At 44.5% G+C, this 27120-nt stretch overlaps 1 protein-coding gene across 1 annotated transcript; it reads right to left on the bottom strand.

Moving 5' to 3' along the window:
* Positions 1–29: 29 nt before the first annotated feature.
* cdc40 (cell division cycle 40 homolog) lies at positions 30–27120 on the bottom strand (the record flags this gene model as incomplete). The annotated part of the gene is made up of 15 exons (XM_083642762.1): positions 30–1788; positions 2908–3052; positions 5296–5372; positions 11365–11498; positions 13378–13493; positions 16850–16951; positions 18712–18757; positions 20713–20787; positions 22487–22626; positions 22942–23038; positions 25542–25681; positions 25816–25908; positions 26028–26157; positions 26350–26436; positions 26938–27120. 15 exons carry the CDS (start codon positions 27118–27120, stop codon positions 1611–1613), a joined length of 1743 nt encoding a protein of 580 aa, XP_083498888.1. The 3' UTR covers positions 30–1610.

Consider the following 27120-nt stretch of genomic DNA (forward strand, 5'->3'; position numbering starts at 1 on the left):
TGAGAGACCAAAAACACAACCAAAAGGGTCAATGTGTTTGTCTTAAAATGAAGTTGAATTGTTATCTTGGTTGGTACAGCCTTGAATGGGAAATTGCAATTGTGTGCAAAATGGAGTTTTAAGTCTACGTTTTGATGCACTCATTCAGTTGTCCAGCAGACTTCTCCTATCAAAGCATGACATTCCAGCCAAGCAGAAATGCCCACTCCTCCTTATCGCCCTGCTGTCCTGGTCTGTGATGACCTCAGCCATGTCCAGGGGCAGAGTCATTGCCTCCAGAGGCTCTCTGTGAGCTACTTCATAGTAGTGGCTGTGTTTTTGGCTGGAGGTCAGCTTCTAAGTCGCAGCCACCCCTGTCATCATGGTCTTATCTGGGCTTGGCCCACAGCCAGCTGCCCTGCCCAATGTTAGACAACCTTTTCTCTAAGCAGACAGATGACACCGTTCTGCACAGCCTCTCGCCAGCAAATGAATTCAGCCCAATATTGGTTCTCCTGAGGGAAATGGATACATGATGTTAAAGGAGGTAGCTAGATAAAATAAGCTGCCTCATTGACAGTGAATGAATGCCTGTGAGAGGCCACTGACTCTGACACAGCAGGGCTGGAAGAGAAACAGTAGAGATGGAGGTAATGATCGTAGAGAAAGCTGAGCTCCACTTTGCAGGGAGATGAAGACTGAAATAGAGACAAGCCCCCCTGCTATTGAACAGTTTTTAAATGGAGAGGACTTTATCTAGATTACAGAGGAATACCTCAAGAACGTGCGTGAAGAATGTCATGGTATTGTCTCCGACTCACACATAATGTATTAGAGATGAACTCCAATTATATTTTTGCATATTATAGCTTCATGGGTTATAATAGATGTCGTCAATCGAGCGGCACACAAAGAATCATAATGTATATCTGCTATTCTGTCACTTTGTAATCTCCCTGTGATATTCAATGGGTGCTACTCCATTATCTCCGCTGCTCCAGAATTTAATCAAATCTCATCTGAAAATATAGCACAAGGTTGACAGCATAACAATTAATCAACATTCAAAACTAATTCAATTAATATAAAGTGAATAAAGAATTGTCAAGGATTTACTTTCATGATGGGTTTTGTACATGAAGAAGGGTGAAGGAGAAATGCAACATTTCAACAGATGTAAAATCTGACCGTCTACAACTCATGATACAGCAAAAGTTTGAATTTTAAAGGAAGCAATGCCACATGATCTTGACAGGCAAAATGTACAAAATGTTTATTTCCACAAAGGGATAGACACATAACCAAAAATGAATTATTTCCCCCCGGGATAAGAAGAAAAAAGTATACTACATCACTGACATCACAAATTAAAACGGGGAAAGAACACAGATGAATGAAAGACATTGAGTTAATCCTCTTAACAGCTTTCGCAAAATAAAATGTATACATGTGTTTATCTTTGCACAGATAGTACATGAATACATATAGCCAGCTCTCTTTACATGGTACAAAAATACACTGCTACAATAAGACTGGATACCAGTCCTGTGCCGTTCACGGTGGCATTTCACCAAAGAATCCACGGGACAAGCGTCCCCCCTTCTCCGTCTCTCGACCTCACCGGGACGGGTCTAGTCCCAGAGTTTGATCTGTCCGTCCCAGCCGCAGGTGATCACCTTGGAGGTCTCGTGCGGGTGCCACAGGGCGCTGATGCACACCTTGTCGTGAGCCTTGATCCTGTGGTAAAGCTTGGTGGTCTTCCAATCCCAAATGTTCAGCTTCCCGTCCGCGTCTCCCGACACAACGTAGCTGAGGAAGAGGAGCGGGCGGACGAACGCGGGAAGAGAGAGAGAGAGAGGAAGATGAGAGTGAGTTTAGGACTTTGCTAAGATTGACTCGCGCTTTCCACTTCACCTGCCAAAAGGTGGCAGTCTGCTTTTGGGCCTTTACTCGAACGCTGGGGGTTGCAGTGTTGCCATGGTTACTGAAAGGAAGTCGGGGGCACCTGCTGGTAGGCGTGAGCGGTGGTAGTTGAGAGGAGTGGAGGAAGATAACTTAATTGGCGTTTCGGCTAAATTTAGGGTGTTGGACTGCCCTAGTTATCGCTCCTGGTGGACCATAATATATATATACAGTACAGTATATTATGTGCTAAGAAGAGGCTGTTCTCCACAACTCTCCATCAGCTGGACTCATTACGGAGGAGAGGATGAGAGGCGAGCAGAGTACCTGAATAGACTGAGCACCAACTCAGTGCATCCACATGTCTTTGCCGCAGTGTTAACCAGGACACATTTCTATACATTTATTGTATTAAAGTGATTGTGATTCTTTTATTTTGTTATTTTTTTTGCCTGCCTTCTCTCACCAAGACATTTACAACACTCTTAGACTTGAACCTTTGCTGGCCTAGATTTATTTCACTGGCTTAATCAGTTTGGAGCACTCCCGGGTCTACCATGAATGTGTTTGGCCATTAATAATAAAGTAACGATGCTTTGACACACTGCACAAACAATTGGGAGAAAGATCCTGGGAGAAGAAGAGGAGCAGGCTGTAGTATCAAAAGAATTTGCTCTTGGGTTACAGCGACTGCACTGTGTGGCCCATTAAAACAATACTGAATGAATAGCCTCTCACTTTCAACAGCATCGGTCTACCGTCTAATCCAAGAATATTTTTAGCATTTTTAATTAGGTGCCAACTGCCTTTCACACATTTCTGTCATCACTTCCTGGAATGCTATGGCTGGTTTTTCTCCATGTTGCTGATGTACATTCACGTTTTCTCCCCACTCAAAATAATCCATCAAGCTAACTGTGAGAATCCTCACGTACATCTTGTGACTGTCTGGCTCCCGTGGCGATAATATAGAACGCTTCATCCGTTTCCCTTTCTGGGAGCGGAATCAGCAAAGTAGAGGCCTACCTCATGTCTGGGGAGAAGTCCACTTGGCAGGCATAGCCAGCCACCATGTGGCCCTTGAAGATCTTCTTCTTGTTCAGCCGGAAGCGGTTTTGGGCCCCGAAGATCAGAATCTGGTTGTCCATAGACTGGCAGGCTAGCCATTTACCTGGGGTTGGACACAGGCAAACAGCATGAAGCTTAGCTAACCTTAACCTCCTACTGTATCAATACTGTCCTAATACTGCACCAAACTCTTATGATACATGTGATACCAAAGATTCTACTCAAGTTTTTATGGTATCTACAGTATTTTAAGCAGAGTATCAAACTCCATGGTCCACACAGGACAGCAGCTTGTGTTGGTAGTCATAATATGAGAAACATGCAAACACCCACATTTTAAAGTATGCAGTGGAAAGGCAAATATAAAAGAGCGGACCAGCTTGTCAGTTTGTCACATGAGTCTGATTCTCTAGACCTGAATGTTAAACAGCAGGCGGACTGCAGTATCTCTGGTGTCGGTGTTGCATCATGATCCTTGCACTGGTATAGTATAGGCTGAAACTGGCATCATCATAACAACTGTGATTGGAGGGAACTGTTCCACAGTAGGGGCATGGCATTTGGTAGAATATGCTCGAGGGAAACAGTCCATGCATATTTACGAGCCACAAAGTGCCTGAATAAGCTTTGTGTAGCTGGAACTGAAATGTGAAACTAAGAAGCCCATTGGACACCCATTAGCCAGGAACAATTAGCTAAGTAAGCTTTTATAGCAAGACGTAAAAAGGCGTTAAAGGCTATTGGGGAAAATTTGAAAAGGACATTTTTGATCAGTGATTGCTGGATCTCTGCTCCTGACAACACTGCAGTCTCAAAGTCACAGCACAGCGACGGAGGCAGGCAGCGGCGCGCTTCAGCGTCAACGCATTTCACGAATCACTGCACTTCCTGAAAAGGAACATGATGAAAATTAAACTGTTTGAAAGAGGGGGGCGGGGGTGAATGTGTGTGTGTGTGTGAGAGAGAGAAAGAGATCCAATGCTGTATGTGTGTGCATTTCCTTCTTACAACTGCCTTTCCAAAGCATAAATGGAAAAAGACACTATTATCCACAAAATGTCAACTGCACTAGCTGCTGGGTAATGAAAAAGAAATAAAAAGAAAAGGGCTACTTTCGCCAGCACACTTGTGCTCCATCGCTTCTGCTAAGATAGGGAGAGACGGGGAAAGAGAAAACAGGGGAGAGGCTCTGGATCCGGTGTGTGTGTGTGTGTCCCTGTGTGTGTGTGTGTGTGTGTGTGTGTGTGTGTGTGGGAGGGGGGGGGGGGGGGGGGGCTGAGTGCCATTTAAGCGTGCCCGTGAGAGGGAGCTGAATGGTCTCCCACTGAGATCACATTCATTATTGACACCCTGGAGAGAAACAAACCATGTCGGGAGAAATATGAACACTGCCCAAAGGAAGGAAGACAGTGGAGAGGGAGAAGGAGGGAGAGCGGAGGTGGGGATGGGAGGGGGGGGGGGGGGGGGCAGGGGGTGCCAAAGCAGGCAGAGGGGAAGGAAATGGATGAGGACAGAAGAGGAGAGCTTGATCAGTGATCACGGTGGTTGAAGTTGATGGAGAGCAACGGGGAAGTCATGCTTCAAAAAGAACTGTCTCGTTCAGAAGGGAAGACCATCTGTTACTTGTCTTTGGCTTGTTTTGATGCATCGTTCTTTGTGGCGCGCAGATAAAAAAAAAAAATCGTGACTCGGGCCACTTTCTCCTGGCAGACACACTGGCTTCAGTGATTGGCTACTCCTGCCATGTCCCAAAGTCGTCCATTGGGTTCAGTGGAAGAAGGGGTCATTCTATTTATTTACGTATATCTCCCAGTGAGTCACACTTTCTAGACTGCCTTGTTATTGTTCTCCTGAGCAATGTCCAAAGCTAGGAGGCATCAATCTACTTGAATGTAGCAAATATAGATTGATGCTCTGCAGTGTCGTCTGTATGACTGTGTGCATGCGTGTGTGTGTGTGTGCGTCTGTATGACTGTATGTGTATGAGTGTGTGTGTGCGTCTGTATGATTGTGTGTGTATGAGTGTGTGTGTGTGTGTGCGTCTGTATGACTGTGTGCGTATGAGTGTGTGTGTGTGTGTGTGTGTGCGTCTGTATGACTGTGTGCATGCGTGTGTGTGTGTGTGTGCGTCTGTATGACTGTGTGCATGCATGTGTGTGTGTGTGCGTCTGTATGACTGTGTGTGTATGAGTGTGTGTGTGCGTCTGTATGATTGTGTGTGTATGAGTGTGTGTGTGTGTGTGTCTGTATGACTGTGTGCGTATGAGTGTGTATGTGTGTGTGTGTGTGTGTGTGCATCTGTATGACTGTGTGTGTATGAGCGTCGTGCCATGATTGTCTACTCACCATTGGGAGAGAGCGTAACAGCCGGCATGGAGTGCATACTGGGCTCGGCGATGTACTTGAAGTCCACCGGGATGTCCCTGGAAAGCACACACATAATAGCATGGTGAGGAGTTAGAAGTTGAAGATGGATTAAACCTGGAAAGCACACACATAATAGCATGGTGAGGAGTTAGAACTTAACACGGGCTAAGAGAACCACCTTAGCCCCAGTGCACTGTGAAGAACTCCAAAGGGAGCGTCATTTGCTTGGTAGCACGGCTCATATGCCATCTCAGGAAAAATGCTCATTACTGAAGGAAAACAGCTTTGGTGAGAGACCAGACGGTATTAGCATCACAGCTATGCGAGTAATTACATGCAATGTGAAAGATGTTGGTTTTGATGCCGCGCCACCGAACTGTACCGCCGTCCAATTATTTGCTAATCTCTCCTATTCACTTCTTCACCTCCCCTCTTCCCTTCTCTCGCTCTGTGTTCTGTCTCTCGGCTCTGTGGGAGAGGGAGGAAACGCCGCTATCTGAGCGTTAGCGGTCTGCACAGGATCAACCAGTTCTACAGTGACGCGTGCGTCTGTGTGTGTATGAGGAGCACACATGGCAGGCTGATCTTGGGCCAATTTTTTAAGTCAAGTTATCCTTTATTTATCCCCATGGGGAAATTCATCCTCTGCATTTGACCCATGCTCTACTAGGAACCTTCCTAGAACTAGGAGCAGTGGGCAGCTGCAGTGCAGCGCCCGGGGACCAGCTCCAGTTCTTTTTGCCAGTGCCTTGGTCAGGGGCACTGACAGGAGTCTTAACCCTAACATACCTGTACATGTCTTTTGGTGGTGGGAGGAAACCACCAACTCAGAAAGGACCTGGGATGGACCGGGGTTCGAACCCGGAACCATCTTGCTCGGTGCTAACCACTGAGCCACCGTATGCGTGACAATGAACACATGAGTGTGACTGTGTGTTGGTTTCTATGTGTGTCCTGTGTGTGTATGTACGAGTGTATCAAATGCCCATAAGCTCGCTGGCTAAAGCGAGGCCACGTCCTCCGTCTCTCTGTGTGCGACGAGTAACAGCTGGAGCAAAGCCATCGCACTGTCTCCACACACACACACACACACACACACACACACACACACACACAGTCAGGCACCACACCAAAAATGGCCTTTGAAGAACTAAAGGAGAGAAGAGACGAGTGTAAAACACACACGCGCAGTCGCGCACATAAATACTGAAAAAGGGGCCTCTGGGTTTGTCGGACTCGGAGCCGATGTCTACAGACGAGCCAAGCTAAACTCTGAAAACAAAACAAAGCATTACATTAGATTGCTCCTTCTGAGATCCAGAAATAGCCGATGCGAATGTTTCCAGTTGTTTGGAGAGAACTTGGAGGGTTGAGGGGGAGGAGGGGATGAAGAAAGGAAAGGCATGTGGGGAAAAAAACAAGCTACAAGCTCGGGATGTTGACGAATAATACATGATTTATTGCTCCTCGTCATGTTTCACCTAGATCAAGATTAGGGAATTTTGGGGGGGGGGGGCAGTATTTTTCTCTAAAGGAACTTGACTTGTTCGGGCATAGCGTCTACTCTGCATGAGGTTAAGTTTTATAATCAGTCTGTGCTGTGGGGAAGCTGTCACTGACACTATTTGCACTTCTCTTATGCCTACCCCACACTACAGGATTTTCAAATCCTTGAAGATTATAAAAATCTTGAGACCCCACACACTACAGGACAGAGAGAGCCGATTTTTTAACATTTCAATCTTGGGACACGCACACAATCGCGTCTGTTCAAACGCAACCCCACACACTAGAAGATTATGCAGAAGATTCACCTTGGAAGCAGGGCTCGACGTTAACTTTTAAAATGCCTATTCAGTGTGCGCACCGGGTGTAGTAGTAGTAATAATGATAATAATAATAATAATAATAATAATAATACATTTGTGTCATTTCGTTTTCTAAACAAATCTTATTTTTTGTTTTTATAATGCATTTGCACTGAAAGGATTTGTTTAACTAATATTTGCGCGGACAGCCGCGTCCATTCGGGGTGTAGGCCTACTGTGCACGGCCAGGCGAAAACCGTCTGCACAGGTGCCTTGTGGAGGGGGCGTCTGCTGATTTGACTCACTTTTCCGTGTAGGCTACATGCTTTGCAGTATAGCATTAGTTTTCCGTCCCGTTCAAAGACGCACGGGTATTTCACCTCGAGGACAATTTCCTCGTTCTATGTTTATGTGCGGGGCTGCGGGCGGACCAGATTATTTTGCGAAAAACTGTAATGGAAACGCAGCTACTACTGGCTCTCTGCTCAAGATGCAATCGCCTGTCGGGTTGTAAATATCTAACATGTTAGATATCCCCGATTCACAATCGGGAAGAGGCAGTCTTCCCGATTGTGAATCTTTGAACCCCACACACTACAGGATCTTTTGGGAAGATTATCTGCCCGACGCGCATCAAATCGGGAGCACCCCCGAGAAAATCGGGAGGGGGGAATCTTGACCATAATCTTGCAAATTATCCTGTAGTGTGGGGTAGGCATTACTGTGAAGACAATGAAACGAGCCGCTGCGGTTTAGTGTTGGGAAGTAATGGGAGAACTCACAGTGTGGCTGCATTTTCACTAATAATTACCGTACTGTCGTATCGGCAGCAGAGTAAAGTGATGGTTTTATGTTGTGCTTTCAGATGATGATCGCAACCATTCCGCTCTAGCGTGCCCATCAGTATCAGTATGTATCATACCATCAGTATCAGTAAAGCAGTCAGCAGTGTGTCAGTGAAAGTCAGTCTAGAAAACAAACTGAGCCTATTACAAGCTAGAAGCATACTGGAAATAAACCAACATGGAAATAGCTGTTCACTTTCTATCCATTGATGTCAGTGAGTCTAACACTGCCCTTGTCTTTTCTCCATCCATCATCATCCTCCTCCTCAAATGCTCCTCCAAGTCTGTAGCGTCATCCCTCTCACACTCTGAACGATGTCTGTAGCATCATCCCTCTCACACTCTGAACGATGTCTGTAGCATCATCCCTCTCACACTCTGAACGATGTCTGTAGTGTCATCCCTCTCACACTCTGAACGATGTCTGTAGTGTCATCCCTCTCACACTCTGAACAATGTCTGTAGCATCATCCCTCTCACACTCTGAACGATGTCTGTAGTGTCATCCCTCTCACACTCTGAACGATGTCTGTAGTGTCATCCCTCTCACACTCTGAACGATGTCTGTAGCGTCATCCCTCTCACACTCTGAACGATGTCTGTAGCGTCATCCCTCTCACACTCTGAACGATGTCTGTAGTGTCATCCCTCTCACACTCTGAACGATGTCTGTAGCGTCATCCGTCTCACACTCTGAACGATGTCTGTAGTGTCATCCCTCTCACACTCTGAACGATGTCTGTAGCATCATCCCTCTCACACTCTGAACGATGTCTGTAGTGTCATCCGTCTCACACTCTGAACGATGTCTGTAGTGTCATCCCTCTCACACTCTGAACGATGTCTGTAGCATCATCCCTCTCACACTCTGAACGATGTCTGTAGTGTCATCCCTCTCACACTCTGAACGATGTCTGTAGCGTCATCCCTCTCACACTCTGAACGATGTCTGTAGCATCATCCCTCTCACACTCTGAACGATGTCTGTAGTGTCATCCCTCTCACACTCTGAACGATGTCTGTAGCATCATCCCTCTCACACTCTGAACGATGTCTGTAGTGTCATCCCTCTCACACTCTGAACGATGTCTTAATAATGAAGAGCTAATTCTGCAGGCGGGCATGGCGTAAGCACATTTTATATTGATTGTAATCCTCCTCCGACACGGACACAGACTATATCCACCCCCTGACGATAAGCCCCTGCTACAGCTAAACTAGTCTCTCCTCCAAAAAACTCTTGAGTGCGTGTATGAAAATGAGGATAGAATTTCAATTATGTGTGTGTGGGCGTTTTGCACCATGACTGACTAGATTTGCTGCCTCACAATCTTTTCCCACCATCCTTCTCTCTCTCTCTCTCTCTCTCTCTCTCTGCCAGCCTTCTGCGCTTCTGTTCTGGTGATATGAGACTCCGTTCTGGTGAATCCAGGCAGCCCAGCGCTGCTGTGCAGCAGCTCTCACGAGGGGGGTGAGGGCGAGAGGAGAGGAGACACCAGCCAAGAGCCAGGTGGTGTCGTGCGAGAGGAGGGGGACAGTAAAGCCTCTCTTTGGCCCCAACATACCACCCACCACCCACCCGCCTGGCCTGGCCGCTCCCACGCTGCTGCGCTAACAAAGCCCAGGGGAGTCTTCTCTACCACCCATCCCCCGTAAATGTACAAAGTCGACTGCGGGAATACAGTTATTTTGCTCCACCTCCTTATATCAACATTTCACTCATTCCCTTCATCTCTCTTGGAATAACAGGGCCATGTGAAAAGAACAAGTCCTACATTTTCTCACCGCTTTATGCCACATACATACATACATACATATATACATATAATATACATATATACATCTACACATATATATATATATATATATATATACATACATATATATACACACATATACATACATACATACATACATATATACTGTATATATACACACACACACATATGCACATTGCACATATACATACACACACACACACACATATATATATATATATATATATATATATATATATATATATATATATATATATATATATATATATATACACACACATAACATATACATATCAATCATATACATAACCCTAACCCTAAATATAAAGTCTATATAAAGGAAGCTTCCTGGGGATTCTTAGAAGGGAGTCTTTTCATTTGACTCTACACACACTCACTCCTCAAATGAAAAGACTCGCTTCTAAGAATCCCCAGGAAGCTTCCTTTATCAGCAGCTCTTTAAATATTGATCATCTTTGAGCAGCAAACACCAGTTTGTTTACCGTCGCAGGAGCCCCCGGCCAATTTGCGAGCTGTTCTCGTTGGGCTCCGCTGATTGGCCGCTGAGCACAGACATACCGTAGACGGCAGGAGAACTTTTCTTTCAAATATGAATAAATAAATAAACTAGTGGGGAAAACACAAGTCAAAGTGTGATTGATGGAGTAAAGTGAGATAACAAGAAATGCGGGCGCCTCGTCTCTGCCGCCGTCGCAGCGCACGCAGAGGAGGGGACGAGGGGAGATGTGGCACAGAGAGGAGCGCATTTCAACTCCATCTGACCTGCCAGCCATTCCAGTACGCTAATTTGTGGAACCAGTGCAGAATTGTTATCATTTATTGAAATATGCCTTGGCAAGGGTGTTGGGCTCACAGGGGTCATTGCTGGAATGTGGTGAGAGAGAGAGAGAGAGAGAGAGGGGGGGGGGCGTATTCTCCCAGCGAATGAGAAGCATGTAAAGCAGGCAATGCGTGGCGGAGGCTATGACTCAGAGCAGATTAGCAGCACAGCTGGGTGACCTTTTCCAAGAAAGCATCACCTTTTCCAAGAAAGCATCGCCTTTTTGCTGATGATGTCTCCATTAAGGACACTTGACGAAAGGAGGAGTGAGCAGCACAGGTGTTGCACCACTCCTTCAGAAGAGAACCCGCAATATAGATTTGGTTGTAATTCAAATGTTTGTCCTCAGTCTCAAAAAGGTTGTAAGTAGTAACACTACAGACATTGTTGTTTAGAGGTCCACAATGGAAATAAGCCTTTTGGCTTTACTGTGTTTTTAACCTTGATGATTTTTAATTGTATGTATTCTTGCTGGGCAGAGATGTATACATATCTTTTTTAAATTGTCAAATAAATCCAATCCAATCCAGCTTTGCAACCACTTATACAGCATCATTCTGCATAGAGTTAAATCCCATCAATTGTCCTTTTGCTGCCTCTACCCACTGATTGTTGAATGGGCATGTACTTCTTCAGATTCAAAACGTTACATGAACTGATCCTGGCAGCTGGTCTCTCAGTACTGGGGGGGTTGTGTGCCTTGCTCAAAGGTATGCGGGCGCTACTCACACTGCATTAGTACTTCAGGCTGTTTAAATAAGAATGCGAGTACTCACCACTCCCACACTCGAAGACTCTTGTCGTCCGATGTGCTGACAAAGCGACGGTTCTCGTCCACGAAGGTGATGGTGTTGACGGCGCCCAGGTGACGGTCGTACTCCTGCACCACCTCACCTGTCCTGATGTCCCACTGACAAGAGAGAGACAAAGAGAAATGTCTACTAGGAGCCAAAACAAAAAATGGATTCACAAAATCCCACTAAACTGGCGTCATTTCAGGCACGTTCCGCACTCTTGTGCTGCGCAGAGTAGCAGAAAAATCCAACTTGGCTTACTTTTAGCATCTTAACTCTGAGAGCGGTTTTAATTGCGCTGATGCAGTGAAATGACTTCACTGTGGTGATGCGGTGACACTAATCAGCTATTATGCATGCCCCAGTGTTCCAAGATTAAAGAGCGTGGTGCAGGTTAGAAAAAATGAATTTACATTTTCTTTTTCTTTTAAACATTACCCACGTATGAAATGTCAAATACGGACAACCAATCAGAACAGAGCTGTGGGCATCAGTCGATAGGATGCATTTCAGCCCAAACGGACAATTCTATTGATGATCTCTTTTTTGTTCAATCCCACTCCACGGCTGTTCTCAAGAGGAGCCATCTGTTCTCAAACTCACACTTAGGCTGCACCATTTAATAATCATAATAATAATCATTTTACTAGATGATATGATCATGACTAAAATATGTATATGATAATCATATACATATAGTAGTTATAATGATCATGATGATGATTAAGGGGGGGGGGATGTTTTACATCTTGTATCAAAATCTTGACTATTCTCCTCCACTACAGTGGACACTCACAGTGAAATGAAACAAAATCCAACATTTCTCTCCGCTTGAATCATATGATTATTAATGGTGGAAAATAAAATGGCAGACTACACAGTTAAATGTGCAGCTCTAACTCAGATAGCGCTCTCTCTGCTTGTGCTCCACTTGCGCTGCTGACAGAGATCAACGATCTTCAGGCTTCCTCCTTGTTGTAGTCAAGAGTTGAGCTAACGGTAGCTATGGTTAGCTAACGGTAGCTATTAGGGGTGTCACAATATATCGTCCCACGAAATTTCGCGATAGTAAAACGTCACGATATGTATCGTTGAGATGAAATCTCATATCGCAAAAAAAAAAAAAAAAAAAAAAAAATCTCCAAAAAATAGACTAAGAAACGTCTTTGTTTGTTGAAGTTCAATATGTGGAAAGTAGTTCAGTTGAACAAGTCTCTGAAGAGACACATGAGAAGTTATACAGGAGAGAAACCATTCAATTGAGTTTCTGGCAAAACTGTTTACTTGACAGGAAAAACTGAAGATGCATAAAAAATAGATTAAGAAAAGTCTTGTTGTTTGAGTTTGAAGAAAAACTGAAGATGCATAATGAGAATTTATACTGCTGAGAAACCTTTTAGTTCAAAGTAAATCTAAGTGACGGTGTAACTCATTCTATTTCAAGATAATTAAGCCTTATCTCCAATCTCATGTTTTTTCTAGTTGTTATTGTAATAACAATTTCCCACAACAGCATGTTTTGTATTTGTGCATTTCAAATAAAATACTACTTTTCCAGTCATATATTGTCATTATTCAAGTTTAAAAAAATATTGTTAAAATCGTATCGTATCGTTATCGTGAACCCAGTATCGTGATACGTATCGTATCGTGAACTGAGTGTATCGTGACACCCCTAGTAGCTATGGATTTGCCACTTTTATCACGGATCTTTCTCTTCCCTCCGCCTCTGTTGCACCTGAACGTTACCCATGATTAATGACTTGCTCTAGTCCTGTCACCCACTGAGCCTCTCGCCATGCACACACACAACCCCCCCCCACACACACACACACAGGTGTTTAGATGAGAGAGGAGTGTATTTCACGCTCCTGTGGGCATAGTGTGTGTGTGTGTGTATTATACATGGAAACGCATGCGTGCATCTGCCGGGTCGACTGGGAAATACGACCTGACGCCGCTAACGGTTCTCAATGCGGCAAATGCCGACTTTACCTGAACGATCTTCTTATCCGACATGCCGGCCACGAGCAGGTTCTGTTTGTCTTCGTCCGGGTTGAATTTGACGCAGTACGGCACCTTCCTGTTGGTGAAGCGCGAGATGCACTGGCCTGTGGAGGGAAGCAAATTGAAAGTCACACCTCCGGAACGATCCACACGGGCTTTTCAGAAAAAAGGCCCAAAGTTGTTTCAAAGTTAAGGAGATCGTCTGCAAGTCGCAAATATGCCGTCTGCTGTCCCTGCAGGCGGCTACAGCTCAGCTGCAACACACAGTGAGCAGTGCTTCCTCTGCATTCATTCAGCAGGGCTGAAGCACCACAGGGATGATGATGCTACCACCACCATTAGAGAAAATGCATGATTCAGCTAAACTCCAAATACAAAGAAAAAACAAAGTCCTAAAGTTTAGAATGAATGTTTTTGCAAAAACAACATAAGGCCTTTAGCACAATAACTAGCACTTTTACCATAACTGACAGATCAGACAGATATGTAATAATCTATATAATTAATAGTAAAAATACCCCCTCCAAGCATTACCATTACGTACAAATGTAGAAAAAAGATAAACAATTCAAAAACAAACTCAACCATTGAAATGATTGACAAGAAAAGGAATCTATCCTGAGAGCAACAAGTGGATGATTCAACTCTCTTCTGCCCTCTGCTGGAATGGCACACTGCAATGGTGAGGGGGGTGAAAAATAAGACGGGAGGGCAACAGGGAACATTGTGGCATGAGTGATAAGAGAGGCCCTTGTTTACACTCTCTCTCTCTCTCTCTCTCACACACACACACACACACACACACACACACACACACACACAGGTCACTGGTGTATGTGTGTACAATTTGGCCATAGACAGTGTGATTTATTGGACCTTACATTCCAATTAAAGGAGATTTTTTTTTTTTTTACCTGGAGCGCTCTCCTCACATTAATTATTATCTGACGACTCACCCAGAGTTCTCCGCTGCATTTTTGTCCGTCTTAGGCGTTGTTTTGAGATCAAGTGTGCAAGCCAGTTGTAGAATGGAGCTCCGTGGGGGCCACGTAGCAGCGTGCTTTTCATCCATGTAAATAGACAGTTTTATTCCCGTTTTCGACCTATAACGTCATAATCCGATCCCTAAGGAACCATCAGACTGCTAATTCTCCCCCGGGCTCTTTTCAGCGGTAGTTACAGGCATCCCATTTCCGCCTGTCGGGTCAGTGAGACCAAATCTCGTCAAGTCAGTCCACAGGTCAGCGGCAGGAAAGTCTCGCGGGACTTGACGAGAGTTGGTCTCACTGACCCGACAGGAGGAAATGGGATCCGGGAAGAATAGAGGGGGAATGGAGAATGAAGAATGGAGGGGCTCTCCCCCGGGAGAGCCCGGGGGAGAATAGCAGTCTGGTTCTTTAGGGATCGGATTATGACGATATAGGTCGAAAACGGGAATAAAACTGTCTATTTACATGGATGAAAAGCATGCTGCTATGTGGTCACAATACACAAATTAGACTTATACTAAGGTTCATTTCTTTCTAAAAAATTAAATGCTAGTATGATACCACACACAGACAGGCAAAACCATCAAACAATGTGTTGCCAAGGCGCTGTCGGTAAAGCAGAATAAAGTAAGGTAAAGGTAAAGTCCCACTGATTGTCACACAATGTGTGAAATTTGTTCTCCGCATTTGACCCATCCCCTGGGGGAGCGGTGAGCGGCAGCGTGCGCCGCGCTCGGGAATCATATGGTGAATAGCTCCATATGCCACTCGTACATGTAGGCCTTGTCAACCAGTTTAGATGGACTGTCTGGGATTCAATGTGAAAGATTTAGAATTAGTTGAAGAATTAGTTGAAGATCGATGGCTCATTTGACACTGTTGCCATGCCTTTGAACTAGGGGTGCACCGATCACGTTTTTTGCCACCGATCACCGATCGCCTATGGGAAATATTTGCCCAACCGATCATCGACCGATCACCGATTACCGATATATAAACTCCTCAAAAAAAGTTTGGAAACGTTATTTTAGGTCGATTATTTCTCCCCTTTAATAATACCAATTGGCATTGTATTTTATATCGTTGGAAAGCCTGATTAGTGATGGGGCTTTTTTTATTAAAAGAAAAAGAAAAAAAAGAAAGAAAAAAAAGTTAATAAAAAAGAATATCGGCAATCAGCTGAAATATCGGCAATCAGCCAATCAGCGCATATTTGAGGTCAAAATCGGCCGATACAGATTGCTTGCCAATCGATCGGTGCACCCCTACTTTAAACTGCCGTTAAACTCCGGTGACATTTGCGCTGACTGCAGCAGTCCTCAGTTAAGAGGCAGACTGGAGCTCTGTCTACTCCAATCTACACCAAGACTGTTAAGATCTGTGGGGAAATGATGGGGGAGCAGCAGGCCGACCTGGACCTGACTAGGCTGACCTGGACCACCTGGACCTGACTAGGCTGACTGTGAAGACAGACGAGGTCTGCTCAGACACATCCCATCCACTGTCAGCAGAGTTCCAGCTACGCCCTTCTGCTGGGAGGCATGGATACTCCCAAGATCACCACCAACAGAGCAAAACACTCTTTAACACGCTAACATTCCCATGTTAATAACTCAATTAAACAAGATGTGAGATGATTATTGGTATATAGTTATCACTCAGCATGCAGTATTTCTGTTTACAGGTGTGTGTTTTTTTAATGGCCTTTATGTTCAGGTTCTATCGATATGCACTTTAAATATGCCTGGCTGCTATCGTTATGCACTTTAAATATGCCTGGCTGCTATCGATATGCACTTTAAATATGCCTGGCTGCTATCGTTATGCACTTTAAATATGCCTGGCTAGTATTTTGTATTATTATTGTAACACTGTTTGACTGCTACAGAAAACAAATGATTTGTCTGTTTGTTTGTCATGTGATCTTATCAAGTCTGTTTGTCTCTATGTGTCTACGTGTGCTGTGTTGTGCCACAAATCGCCTCCTTGGAGGACATTAAAGTTTTCTATTACGACTACTAACTACATCTTAGTCACAATGAGAGGGGGGGGGCGACTTTTTCACCTTGTTAGCAATCCCATCTCCACATCATAATGCACACCTATTTAACAATGCATTCCCCCCCCCCCTCTTCTCATATTTCTATATTACATCTATAATTTCAATTTGGTTAAAGTATTGAACATTCATAATTCCAATATTGAATTCAGTCTTTCACTATGGCCCTGTAGTAGTAGTATTGAAACTTTTGTCATAATGACGACAATGCTCGTAATTACGGTACAGCCTTTGACCACATTGTGCACGGTGAGCACAGAACAAGGGTTTCTTCTGTATGCTCTCACAGTAGCTATTCAGACATGCTCAGATGGCTTCCCTTGACTCAGACCGGCTGCTAAGGTAAGAGTGGTGGAGCCTACCTGCCTACTTGACTCAGACCGGCTGCTAAGGTAAGAGTGGTGGAGCCTACCTGTCTCCGAGTCCCACAGCTTGAGGTAGCGGTCGTAGGCGGCGCTGAGGAACTGGGTCCCGGTGTTGTTGAAGCAAATATCCCGTACTGCTTTACTGTGACCTGAAGTGAGGCAAGGGAAATCACAGATATTATAAACAAATAAGAACATATAGGCGCAGGGGGAAATTCACTTGCACATGTTTCCCCAGCCTTGTTACCGAGTCTCTCCCCAGCTACTTTCCTAGGATAGCAGATTCATTTGAGGAATATGAAATCTGGTCAAGGGTTGCTGAGAGAGAGATGAAGTGAGCTGAAGGAGAGGGGGGAATGGAATCTTCAAATGAGCGTCGAGAGAAGATAGAGGGGAGAGAGAGAGAGAGAGAGAGAGAGAGAGAGATGCTCCATTAGTGTTGTCTACCTTCCCGAATCCTCCTTCCTAACCCCAATCCCTGCAACCCCCCTGGCTCTCTCTCAAAGCAGTCTAGGTGAGGCGGAGTCCCTCTGGGGCTCAGACGTTTCCCTTGTTAAAACTAGGCTTTTATCAGGGCTACACGGTTTCCACGGCGATAACGCCGCCCGCTGAGGCTAAGCGCCTGCCCGCTCGCTCTAACCTGGCTCCCTGGCAGACCAAAGCCAACGCTGCAGAAAGCCTTGATGGTGTGTGTGTGCATGAACAAACACACACACCAAACAAACCAGGGCATACAGTAAATCAAACACACCCTCTCTTCCAGAATGCCGCATCCAAACATGAAAATACACACATTTTACGTAAGTAAATTAATATTCATTCATGCACACCCATCCTACTTCATATATTCTCAAGTGTTCCTTCTTGCTTGGTATTTCTGACCAGAAAAACACAACATGTGTTCTCCCATTAGAGTAGGGTTTATTATAATAATGTCTATATCTATAATCTATCATTTATAGAGAACACCCAGAAGCATAATAATGCATTGAATTTAGATTTGCCATCAAAGATCACTTCATATATTCTCAAGTGTTCCTTCTTGCTTGGTATTTCTGACCAGAAAAACACAACATGTGTTCTCCCATTAGAGTAGGGTTTATTATTATAATGTCTATATCTATAATCTATAATTTATGGAGAACACCCAGAAGCATAATAATGCATTGAATTTAGATTTGCCATCAAAGATGACATTAATCAATAGGAAGTGTAAGAATGTGAAAAAGGGCAGCAATCTGCATAAATTAAGAGAATTTCTTCATAGAAATGCAGGGAAAACAAACAAACAAAACAAACCCTTCACAAACTCCCCACTCGCTGGCTCTCTCTCCAGTTTATTCACTGCTAAGCTGTGTGCTTTCTTCTCGCACGCCCTCTCCTCTCTCCCTCTCGTGCGCCGGGCCCTGCCCCTCTCCTGCCCCCCTCGGCCCCTGGCCTGTTGAATTATACATGGCGCGTGAAGGAGCTGACAAGCAGAACCGCGGCTGAAGGAAAACCATCTCCATTCTGACAGCGTGCCGTCTCTCTGGGAGGAGTGACCCCCGCATGCATTACCGCAAAAAATAAAAGTCCCAACAAACACCAACACCCGCGACGGTCAGCTGACGTGTCGTTAACGTCCCACTAACGCTGAGCTCGCACTCTGCCACTGTTCTGTGCGTTTCCCTAAAAGGCGGACTGCGTTTCAGACGATGTTTCACATCGGCTTGTTTGCTTACTGTATGCTGCGTTGTTGGCGTTGAATTTCACAACATTGTGATATCATTGCCTGGCGATTAGTTTACCTTTGTATTATGTGTGGATCTGCATGAATCCCTCAATGTGCCGAGGCAGCAGAGAGACGCAATTAAATTGGGGAAAAGGGGGGCCGGGCCGACCGGCGCTGCCGATTACCCGGCTCACTTACCAATAAAGGTCCGCATGCACCTTCTCTCGTTGTACACTTCCCACAGCTGCAGAGAGAGAGAGAGAGAGAGAGGGGGGGGGGGAGAGAGAGAGAGAGGGAGAGAGAGAGAGAGAGGGAGAGAGAGGGAGGGAGAAAGGGGGGAAGGAGGGTGAGTGAACACAGATTCTGCCAATAGCACTATATAATGTTCCGCTGACGGTGTTTGACAGACAGTCGGCGTCTCCATCAAGACAGACAACAGAGCTCCTTCAAGCGCATACTAATGCCGCATTCATGTGCTCCTCGGATATATCGGATTTACGACTTGTGAGCACATGAACGGCCCTTTAATGTCGTATTTACCGGTGGGAATTTCTGAGATTTCGATGCTACACGAGTTTCCAACGTTGTGACGTTGCGTGAGGATTCGGGACTACAATGGTGGGAACTATGGAGTCCGTGGCACCAATTGACTGTAAAAAGTTATACATTTTGTTATTCTGCTCATAGTAGCTATCATTTATTTTTAGTAGTTGCACATTATGGCCTATATAGCTACCATAATGGTCCACTACTTGCTTTTAGTAAGACAACACCAGTCACGAGAAAACAAGTGTCCATGTTTGTTGCTCTTTCCGACCAAGAGCAGTTGAACGGGGTCCTGTCGTAATCACCACGTCACCCCTGGTGAATCCCATATATCCCAGCAGCACATGAATGTGCCATAACAGGTGAAGGCTGGATCCCAACCCACTGTTCACCTTATTCTTTGCCCACACAAGGACGCGTCTGCATGACGTCATTTCATAATCGTCTTTCCGGTTTGAAACACGGAAGTAGAGTACGCCTACCGCGGTCATTTAGACTTGCCAAAAAGCAGTTTTCAAGCAAAAAAAACCCAAACTGTTTTAAAGTTTTAATATTTGTCGGGTGAGAACGTAACATATATGTGACCAGTTTATCAGAATAACGCCTATTGGAAATCTTTAACGAGCAGCGAGGACCGGGAGCGCTGACTGTGCTGACACCGGTCGGACTAGCTATCTGTCAAACCCTACTGTAGTTAGGCTACTGGCAGTGAGAAAACACTGTCGACGTGCTTTTGTAACTAACGTTAAATGCCGACCGGGTACAGCCATCGGCTCCTCGCAGCAGTAACGTTATGAACATGTAACTGAGGTTGGCCGCAGTTTAGCTTCTGAATGTTGCCAAACTTCATTCATACTGACGTTTTATTTTGAAAATGGCCGCCAACTAGCGCTGAACCAGAAGAACAAATACGTTGCGTCGAACGCGGAAGAGAGAAAAAGTGGGCGTGGTGAATAAGGTGAATAGGCCTCATTAAAGGTTGTAAGCCCCTCTCTCCTTGAAGCAGCAGGGTGTTATAGTTAGTTAACACTACTGTCACACAGTTACAGGTAAGAGGCTGGGCCAGGCTCTTCCACTCAAACGAGCAGCTGTACTCCAGTAACAGCAGGACAGCTTGGATTAGTCAGGGAGATGGAGGTGGAAGGAGAACGATGGGAAACGGTTTTCTCTCTGAGCCTCAGGGGAATACAAAGAGATGAGGGAGATATCTTTGACTGGTGATGGGGAAGGCAAACGGTGTGCTCAAAGAGAAGGAAAGGATGAAGAGAGAATGTACAAGTGAAAGCAGGCAAAGGTTAAAATAATACACAACGTCGCTTGCTGTGATTGCATAAGACTTCAGAAATGCAGTGCATCTTTAGTGGAGAATACAAGCTATTTTGGCCTGCCTCGTCCCAAAAGCAAAGCACCTCTCCAACCACTGAACGCTCAAGATAGACCCGCTACCAAGCCTCTCATTGCACAATGGTAATGATCAAAGACTAGTCTGTGTATTAATTGAATAGTCTCTGTGGTACTGTGCTTTCATCAATCAATCAAATAAGCAATCAATCACCACAATATTGATCTCAAGGTGCTTTACAAATAGAGCAGGTAGAAGACCAGGCTCTTTCATGTATTTAAAAAAAAACGGCATCCAGTAGTGCTCCATACCTTGATCTTACAGTCCATGGAGCAGGAGAGGAGAAGATGACCAGAGCTGGGGAACAGTCGGATGGCACTGACGCCCTGCAGAAAAGAGAGGCAGAATTCATATTGATTAACCGCAAATCTCATCTTAGGTGGACAACCTAACCTTACCACGCATACATGTCATTATTATGGGTCCAAGCACTGCAGGTGGTGATGACCTTTTACGTTTTACCTTGCTTTACTGTCTATGTCTATGCATCTGTGACATTTGTATTTTAACTTTTGTACAATAAAAAAAAAGGTGGTGATCACTGTTGTTTCTATTAGCATCCCCAGCCTCACTGCTTCTTCTCTCTCTGCCTTAAATTGAAATGTTGTACACAGCATATTTGGACTTCATAGATTACAGCTATTACCCAAACGCTCGAAAATCCAAATGGATATTGATACATCTTCTGCGTGACGCATCAAAAGTACTTAGTTGTAGTCCAGCAGTGTGGACATTTTCACACAGCCCAGGCCAGGGATAGCCAACCAAAATGAAGACCACATCATCTCTCTTTACTGTACAGAATGTACTATATTCACGTGCTAGAGTTTGATTGGACATGGCCATCTCTGTCACTAATAAAGCAGATGTATGGGGAGACAAACTAATGCTACACAGGCAGAGATTGCCATGCTGCCTCGGCAATAGCCATATGGATCCTTTCTGATGACGTTCTTCAAATGACCAAGCTCTCTCTGGAGAATAGGACACAAAACCTGTGTCACACATCTGCGCATCCATACAGCCAATGGCTTCCATTATCTAAACATCAGCACTTCCATCCGCTAACTGTCTTTTCATCTCTCTTTGTATTTCAAATGAGACTCTGAAGGCGGTGACTGCTCCTGCACAGTGGGCGGAGGCCAATTTAAGACTTGAGTGATTCCTCTCTCCCTGAAGCAGACTGGCAGATCTGAAGCTTGAATCATATCATATCTGGAGTCACTCAGAAGAGGGTTGTGTGTGTTGGCCATTATATTTGTATTAGAAATGTGCTTGAATAATGCAGAATAGCCATGGATATAAGGGACATGCTGCTCATCTTGAGTTGTGTTATGAGTAGAGCTGCCGAAAATAATCGATTCAGAGATGCATCGCGATGCTTAATAGGACGATTCTGAATCGATTAACAAATATCAAAAATCGATAATTTAAAAAAAGATTTTTTTTTATTTTTTATTTTTTATAATCAAATAAAATAGAATGTAAGTACATGCAGTTGTTTATTTTAATTATGGATCATAATACAATGCAATTCCAAATGCACTTTTATTTTAAAAGTAGCCACACAGTGAGAAAAAAGAAAGTGAGAAAAAATAAATGATGTATTGCGGAAAAAGTGATGCATCGATTTAAGATGCATCGCGATGCATCGAGATGCATCGGAGATTCATCGAGATGCATCGTATAATCGAATCGAATCGTAGACTTGTATAATCGAATCGTATCGAATCTTGAGATCAGTGAAGATGCACAGCTCTACTTATGAGTGTATTCAAGAAGTACCCAGGAGCGTTTTACTGCCTCTGAAATTCTGACTAGGACTAACATCGCAGAAACTGCTCTCCTGTTTATCTGAGACTGTTCAAATGACAAAATCTGCACCATTAGCACTCGTCATCACCAACAGAGCTAGCCTAGAGCATCCCAACAGCTGGGCGACAAGAGGCTACAGACTTCCTAACTGCCATGTAAATGAGCCCATGCGCACACACACAAACACAAGCTGTCTCCCTTCCCACTGACCTTGGTGTGTCCAGACCAGACATGAATCTGTTTCTTGGGCAGGTAGCACTTGTCCGGGACGTCCGGAGTACGCAGGTTGATGCCCACATCCTGTGGGACGTGCAGGTAGGACCGACCCTGGTAATCGTACATGTCTTTGACTGGGGGAGGAATTATACAGAAAGAGATATTGTATAAGAACTTGAAACTTGCTCCATTGCCTATTTTTTTTTCTGGGCAGTCAATTCCCCTTGGCCTTTTTTTCCCCAGAAGAAAGAGCTCTGATGGTATTAAATCCAAGATCAGCAAAGGGACCAGTGGCTCCAGAGAGCTGGATACTCATTTGCGATGCAATCCACAAAACAACTACTCTTCACATTCAACACAGTACAAAAACCATGATCTCAGCTACAGAACGAACGATTCATCCAGTAGTACAGTCATTGAAATGTCTAAAGCAGAGAAGACCGGGTTACCATGGAGAACGGTCTTCTCTTCTGCGGGAGCATCTTCCTCGTTCCTTCCCTTCTTCTGCCTCTTGGCTGTGATCTCATCCAGCTCCTTCTGCTCCTCCTGTAAACCAATCACAACCCAAGTATTACACAACAACAGTTATCATGTGGGCCAGTGTGGACAAGATGGACAGGGCAAATGGAATCCATGATGTTATCCCATGAACTGGCTGGGAGCAAAAAGGCATCAGCCAGTAGGAGATGCATTTCCAATGCAATTCTTTTCATTTCCTTTGAGAGAATACACAGCAGGCAACATAAACATGTGTTCCACTTACCCAGTGAGTCAGGCCAGAGTGACAGACAGTAGGTCAGAATTTTACTTGCCTCTTGTGTTTTTTCACTGGTCCAGAAACCAACTATATATAGATTTGTTTTTTCTCCATACAATTTATTATTACAAAATGTATGATACTGCTGACAGCTCATAATACATAGCAGCAAAATTACTAAAAACAAACAAACGTGGAAAAACTACATAATTTATTGACGAGGAAAGAATTTCAAATTAGTTTTGAACAATGGAAAAATCCTTAAGTATAAATTGACCCTTTTCACCTACTGTACTCATGGATGTGCCATCATAGCCAACTAATAGAAGTGCTTCTGTCAATGAAGCTGGCAATAAGAGGGGGGAAAAGTCAGGGGGAAACTTCATGAGCTTGGTAAGTCTCTATTCATCTGTGTTGCCAATACATGAATCAACCCTGATGAGGTGTCACTTTGCCAACATGCAGGCTTTGCTGCTGGCTCCTGTCGCAGGAACAGAGCATGTGTTTTCCGTAACTGTCGGTAGGTAGGTACCTTAAAAAATGAGCCAGCTTGATCCACCATAATCAGAAATCATTGCTGGAAAGGATTGCTGGAACTGACTCATCATTTTCAGCCCATGGAAACAGTTGTTTTCCCAACAAAAGAAATGCCCTTTTACAATCTGCTTCGTATAATTCAAAGTACCAGCTCCCATGTCCACTCCACACAACCCTTGGCCCCATTTATATGACAAGTGACAAAGGTCTCTGGATGAAACGTCAAACTTTTTTCATGGCTTGGCCTTGCGATACGTGTTCACACAACAACGTTGTGATAACGATCCTCGTGCAGACGGATCCGCAAAAACGATTGAAAACGCTGTAGTATGCATGCCAGGCCAGTAGATGGCGGTGTAACTTTGCAACTCAACAATCGCTTCCTTCTACAGTGTGGTGGGTACACATAGTCTCGCAGTGCCAGCCGTAGATGATATCTATGTCTGGAACACAACTCTAACGCCCGCCGCCCAAGCAAAAAAAAGGATGTGTGACAGACATCTGAATTGACCAACCGGGGGGACCTCGTGGGCGGTGCATTCGGAATGTGTGCATCAGACCCCGGGTGAACTGCAACAAACGCGTGCTTGAGAGCATCTACGCCGTGGACCTGGCACACTTTCTGCAACGCAGCCGTTAAATGATCTTGCCCACCTCATTCTTCCTGCAAGACAGCCTATCGCTACTTTTTGGTTGCTCCTGGCATCAGATTACTATTACTAAAGTGACTAGTCTCTTCACGGTGTTCCACTCACTGTACGTGTTTCCTTGCCGGACTGTAATACGGGTATGGCTGTATGACGCGCTGTATGATGTCACTTCCGTCTGCCCAGCCAACCAGACTTTGCGTCCAGCATCTGGCCGGAGCGCCAGAAGTCTCTTGTGATTCAGAGACTTGTGATTCAGACCCTCCGTCGATGGAAGCTTGCTGACGTCAACGGTGGGTCTGACTACGTGAGACTAGTACAAACATGGCAAAAGCACACTGAAAAACTGATCATTTTGTCTGGATGGACGCTGAATTAATGGTGCAGCAAATGTACACTTTGCTGGAGGAGCATTGAAGGAGAACTTCACCGAAAAACAATGCTGATTTATTTTGCACATGATCTCACACATATCCCAAAACTATAAACAGTTTTGCAGGCATTCGTTTAGTTTGACAGTTAATTTGAATTAAGTTGTGGACCAGTGATTTAACTCAAATCAACTCTCAATAACTGTCAAAACTAAACGAATGCCTGCAAAACTGTTTCCAGTTTCCGGATGGATATGTGTGAGATCATGTGCAAAATAAGCTTCTCCTTTAATAAACTCAGCAGAGTCTGCACTGCAGCACAAACGGCTCCATGGGCCGCCATTATTGTTGTTGTTCTTCTATTCATGCATGCCATGGGGCTGTGTCATCTCAGTTTTCACAAGAATTGCGTATTGCCAGTTTACACAGCGAGGGATATTGTCTTAAAAAGATCAACAAAAGTTTGCTGTTTCATGCAGAGATCGTTGTCGTATAAATGGGGCCTTAAACTCAAAAGGTGGCAAAAAAAGCACACCAGAGGAAAGTGGGCTCTGCTACTAGACCACTTTCCTCTCTATTGTGCTTTTTCTTGCCTCTGCAAATATAACTGCTGGGTAAGAAATAGTACAACAATACTGTTTCCCTGCCTTGCTGCCATATTAGAAGACAAAGGCCCATTGCAAACACTGAACAAATATTCAGTCAAACATTTTTATATTTTATGAACAAAGCATTACCTCTGATGGTTTGGCCACATCTTTCTCATCTGCATATTTTGCCCATGGCCCAAGGAAGTTGTCAATCTCTTCTGCATCACCGCCTTTGACCTTTTTCCTTTTGTCTGACTTCTTACATCCACTCTCAAACACAGTTAACCCTGGAGGACGAAGAGACAACAGAGATCTGGTCAATTGGTCAATATATAAAACAATGTGAGACATGGCGTAAAACAGCTTCACAGATGGATACTGATAGACACTTTAGCTATCAATGGTGATGATGAAGGATTACCTTTATTTTTCTCAGCCTCATCCACTGCCCCAATGTAGCTAGTAGAAGATGTTTGGCTAAGGCTTGTGTCAACAGATGGATCTAATGCATAGCCTGCAGGCAGAGTGAAGATAGTTGGTTGATGATTGAAATAAAAACAGCAAAGTTGAGAAAGACACATTTTTCCACAGCAATCAAACTCATCACAAGAGAGAGGCCACAGGCCAGCTTACCAAAGGTGTGGAACGTTCTCCTTTGCTGTTCAAACATGAAGTCACTGAGATGAGCAGCTTCTGCATAGCCAGATAACATATTCCTGGGAGCAGCCATCTGCTGGCTTTTATATGGATTCACTGGCCCAAACTAAAAGGAAGCAATACAATTATAACAATAAAGTTATACCTTATTGATCCTCAGAGGGAACTTCTCTTTATGCCCCCTCCACATAACATATATTTGACTGTCTAATATATGTTGCACAAATTATTGCTATGTCTCTAAGACATAGCAATACTTTGTGCAATAGTGGTTTCTTCCAATGATTATGAGACATACCTCTGGTGCAAACATGGTTTCATATGTAGGGTTGTAGTTGACCTCTTTCAAAGAGGGGTCCAGATGTATGCCTGTCTCAACAGCCTCCTAACATCAGGATAAACATATAATCAGCAAATGCAGTACCATTTTTGCTGTAACGCCAAACCAGAGACATCTGGGCAAAACTAAGTTGACAAATCTGACATGCAGCTTTGGTTGTAAGTTACATAACGTTATGGGCATCAGAGTCAAATTGTTGAAAGGCGTTTCTGTGGCGTTCTCTCCATACAACACAGATTGTAATTGATCGGTGGTATGACTAGCCCCTCTCGTAACTGTTTTCGGGCATATGGCGTCAGATGATGACGTCATATGCCCGAAAACAGTTCCGAAAGGGGCTATGGTGTCGTATGACCATCTCAACGTTATTATCAATCAGATGATGTTTACGTTTCGACAGTCATACAAGTAACGTTACACTGTCTTACCGACTGTTCCCCACGTCTAACGTTATTATTGTTAATTTGGTTAAAACAAGGCAGACGCTTTTGTCGGCTGTAGCAAAGACAGCGCGGCTAGCTAACGTAAGCTAGCTCGTTAGCTTACCTTTACAGCGACCTCGGGAGCAGAATTGAGAACAGCCAGAGACATGGTGGGTGCAGACTGTAATGGTTTAAGGTGGGCTGTAGCGTCCGGATCAACTTTCTGAGGACGTGTACTAGATTCAGACTCATTTTCGGAATCTGAATCGCTAACGTATGAAACGAGGGAAGCGACGGCAGCAGACAT

Source organism: Poromitra crassiceps (assembly GCF_964638095.1).
Source record: "Poromitra crassiceps genome assembly, chromosome: 9".
In the NCBI taxonomy this organism is placed as follows: domain Eukaryota; kingdom Metazoa; phylum Chordata; class Actinopteri; order Beryciformes; family Melamphaidae; genus Poromitra; species Poromitra crassiceps.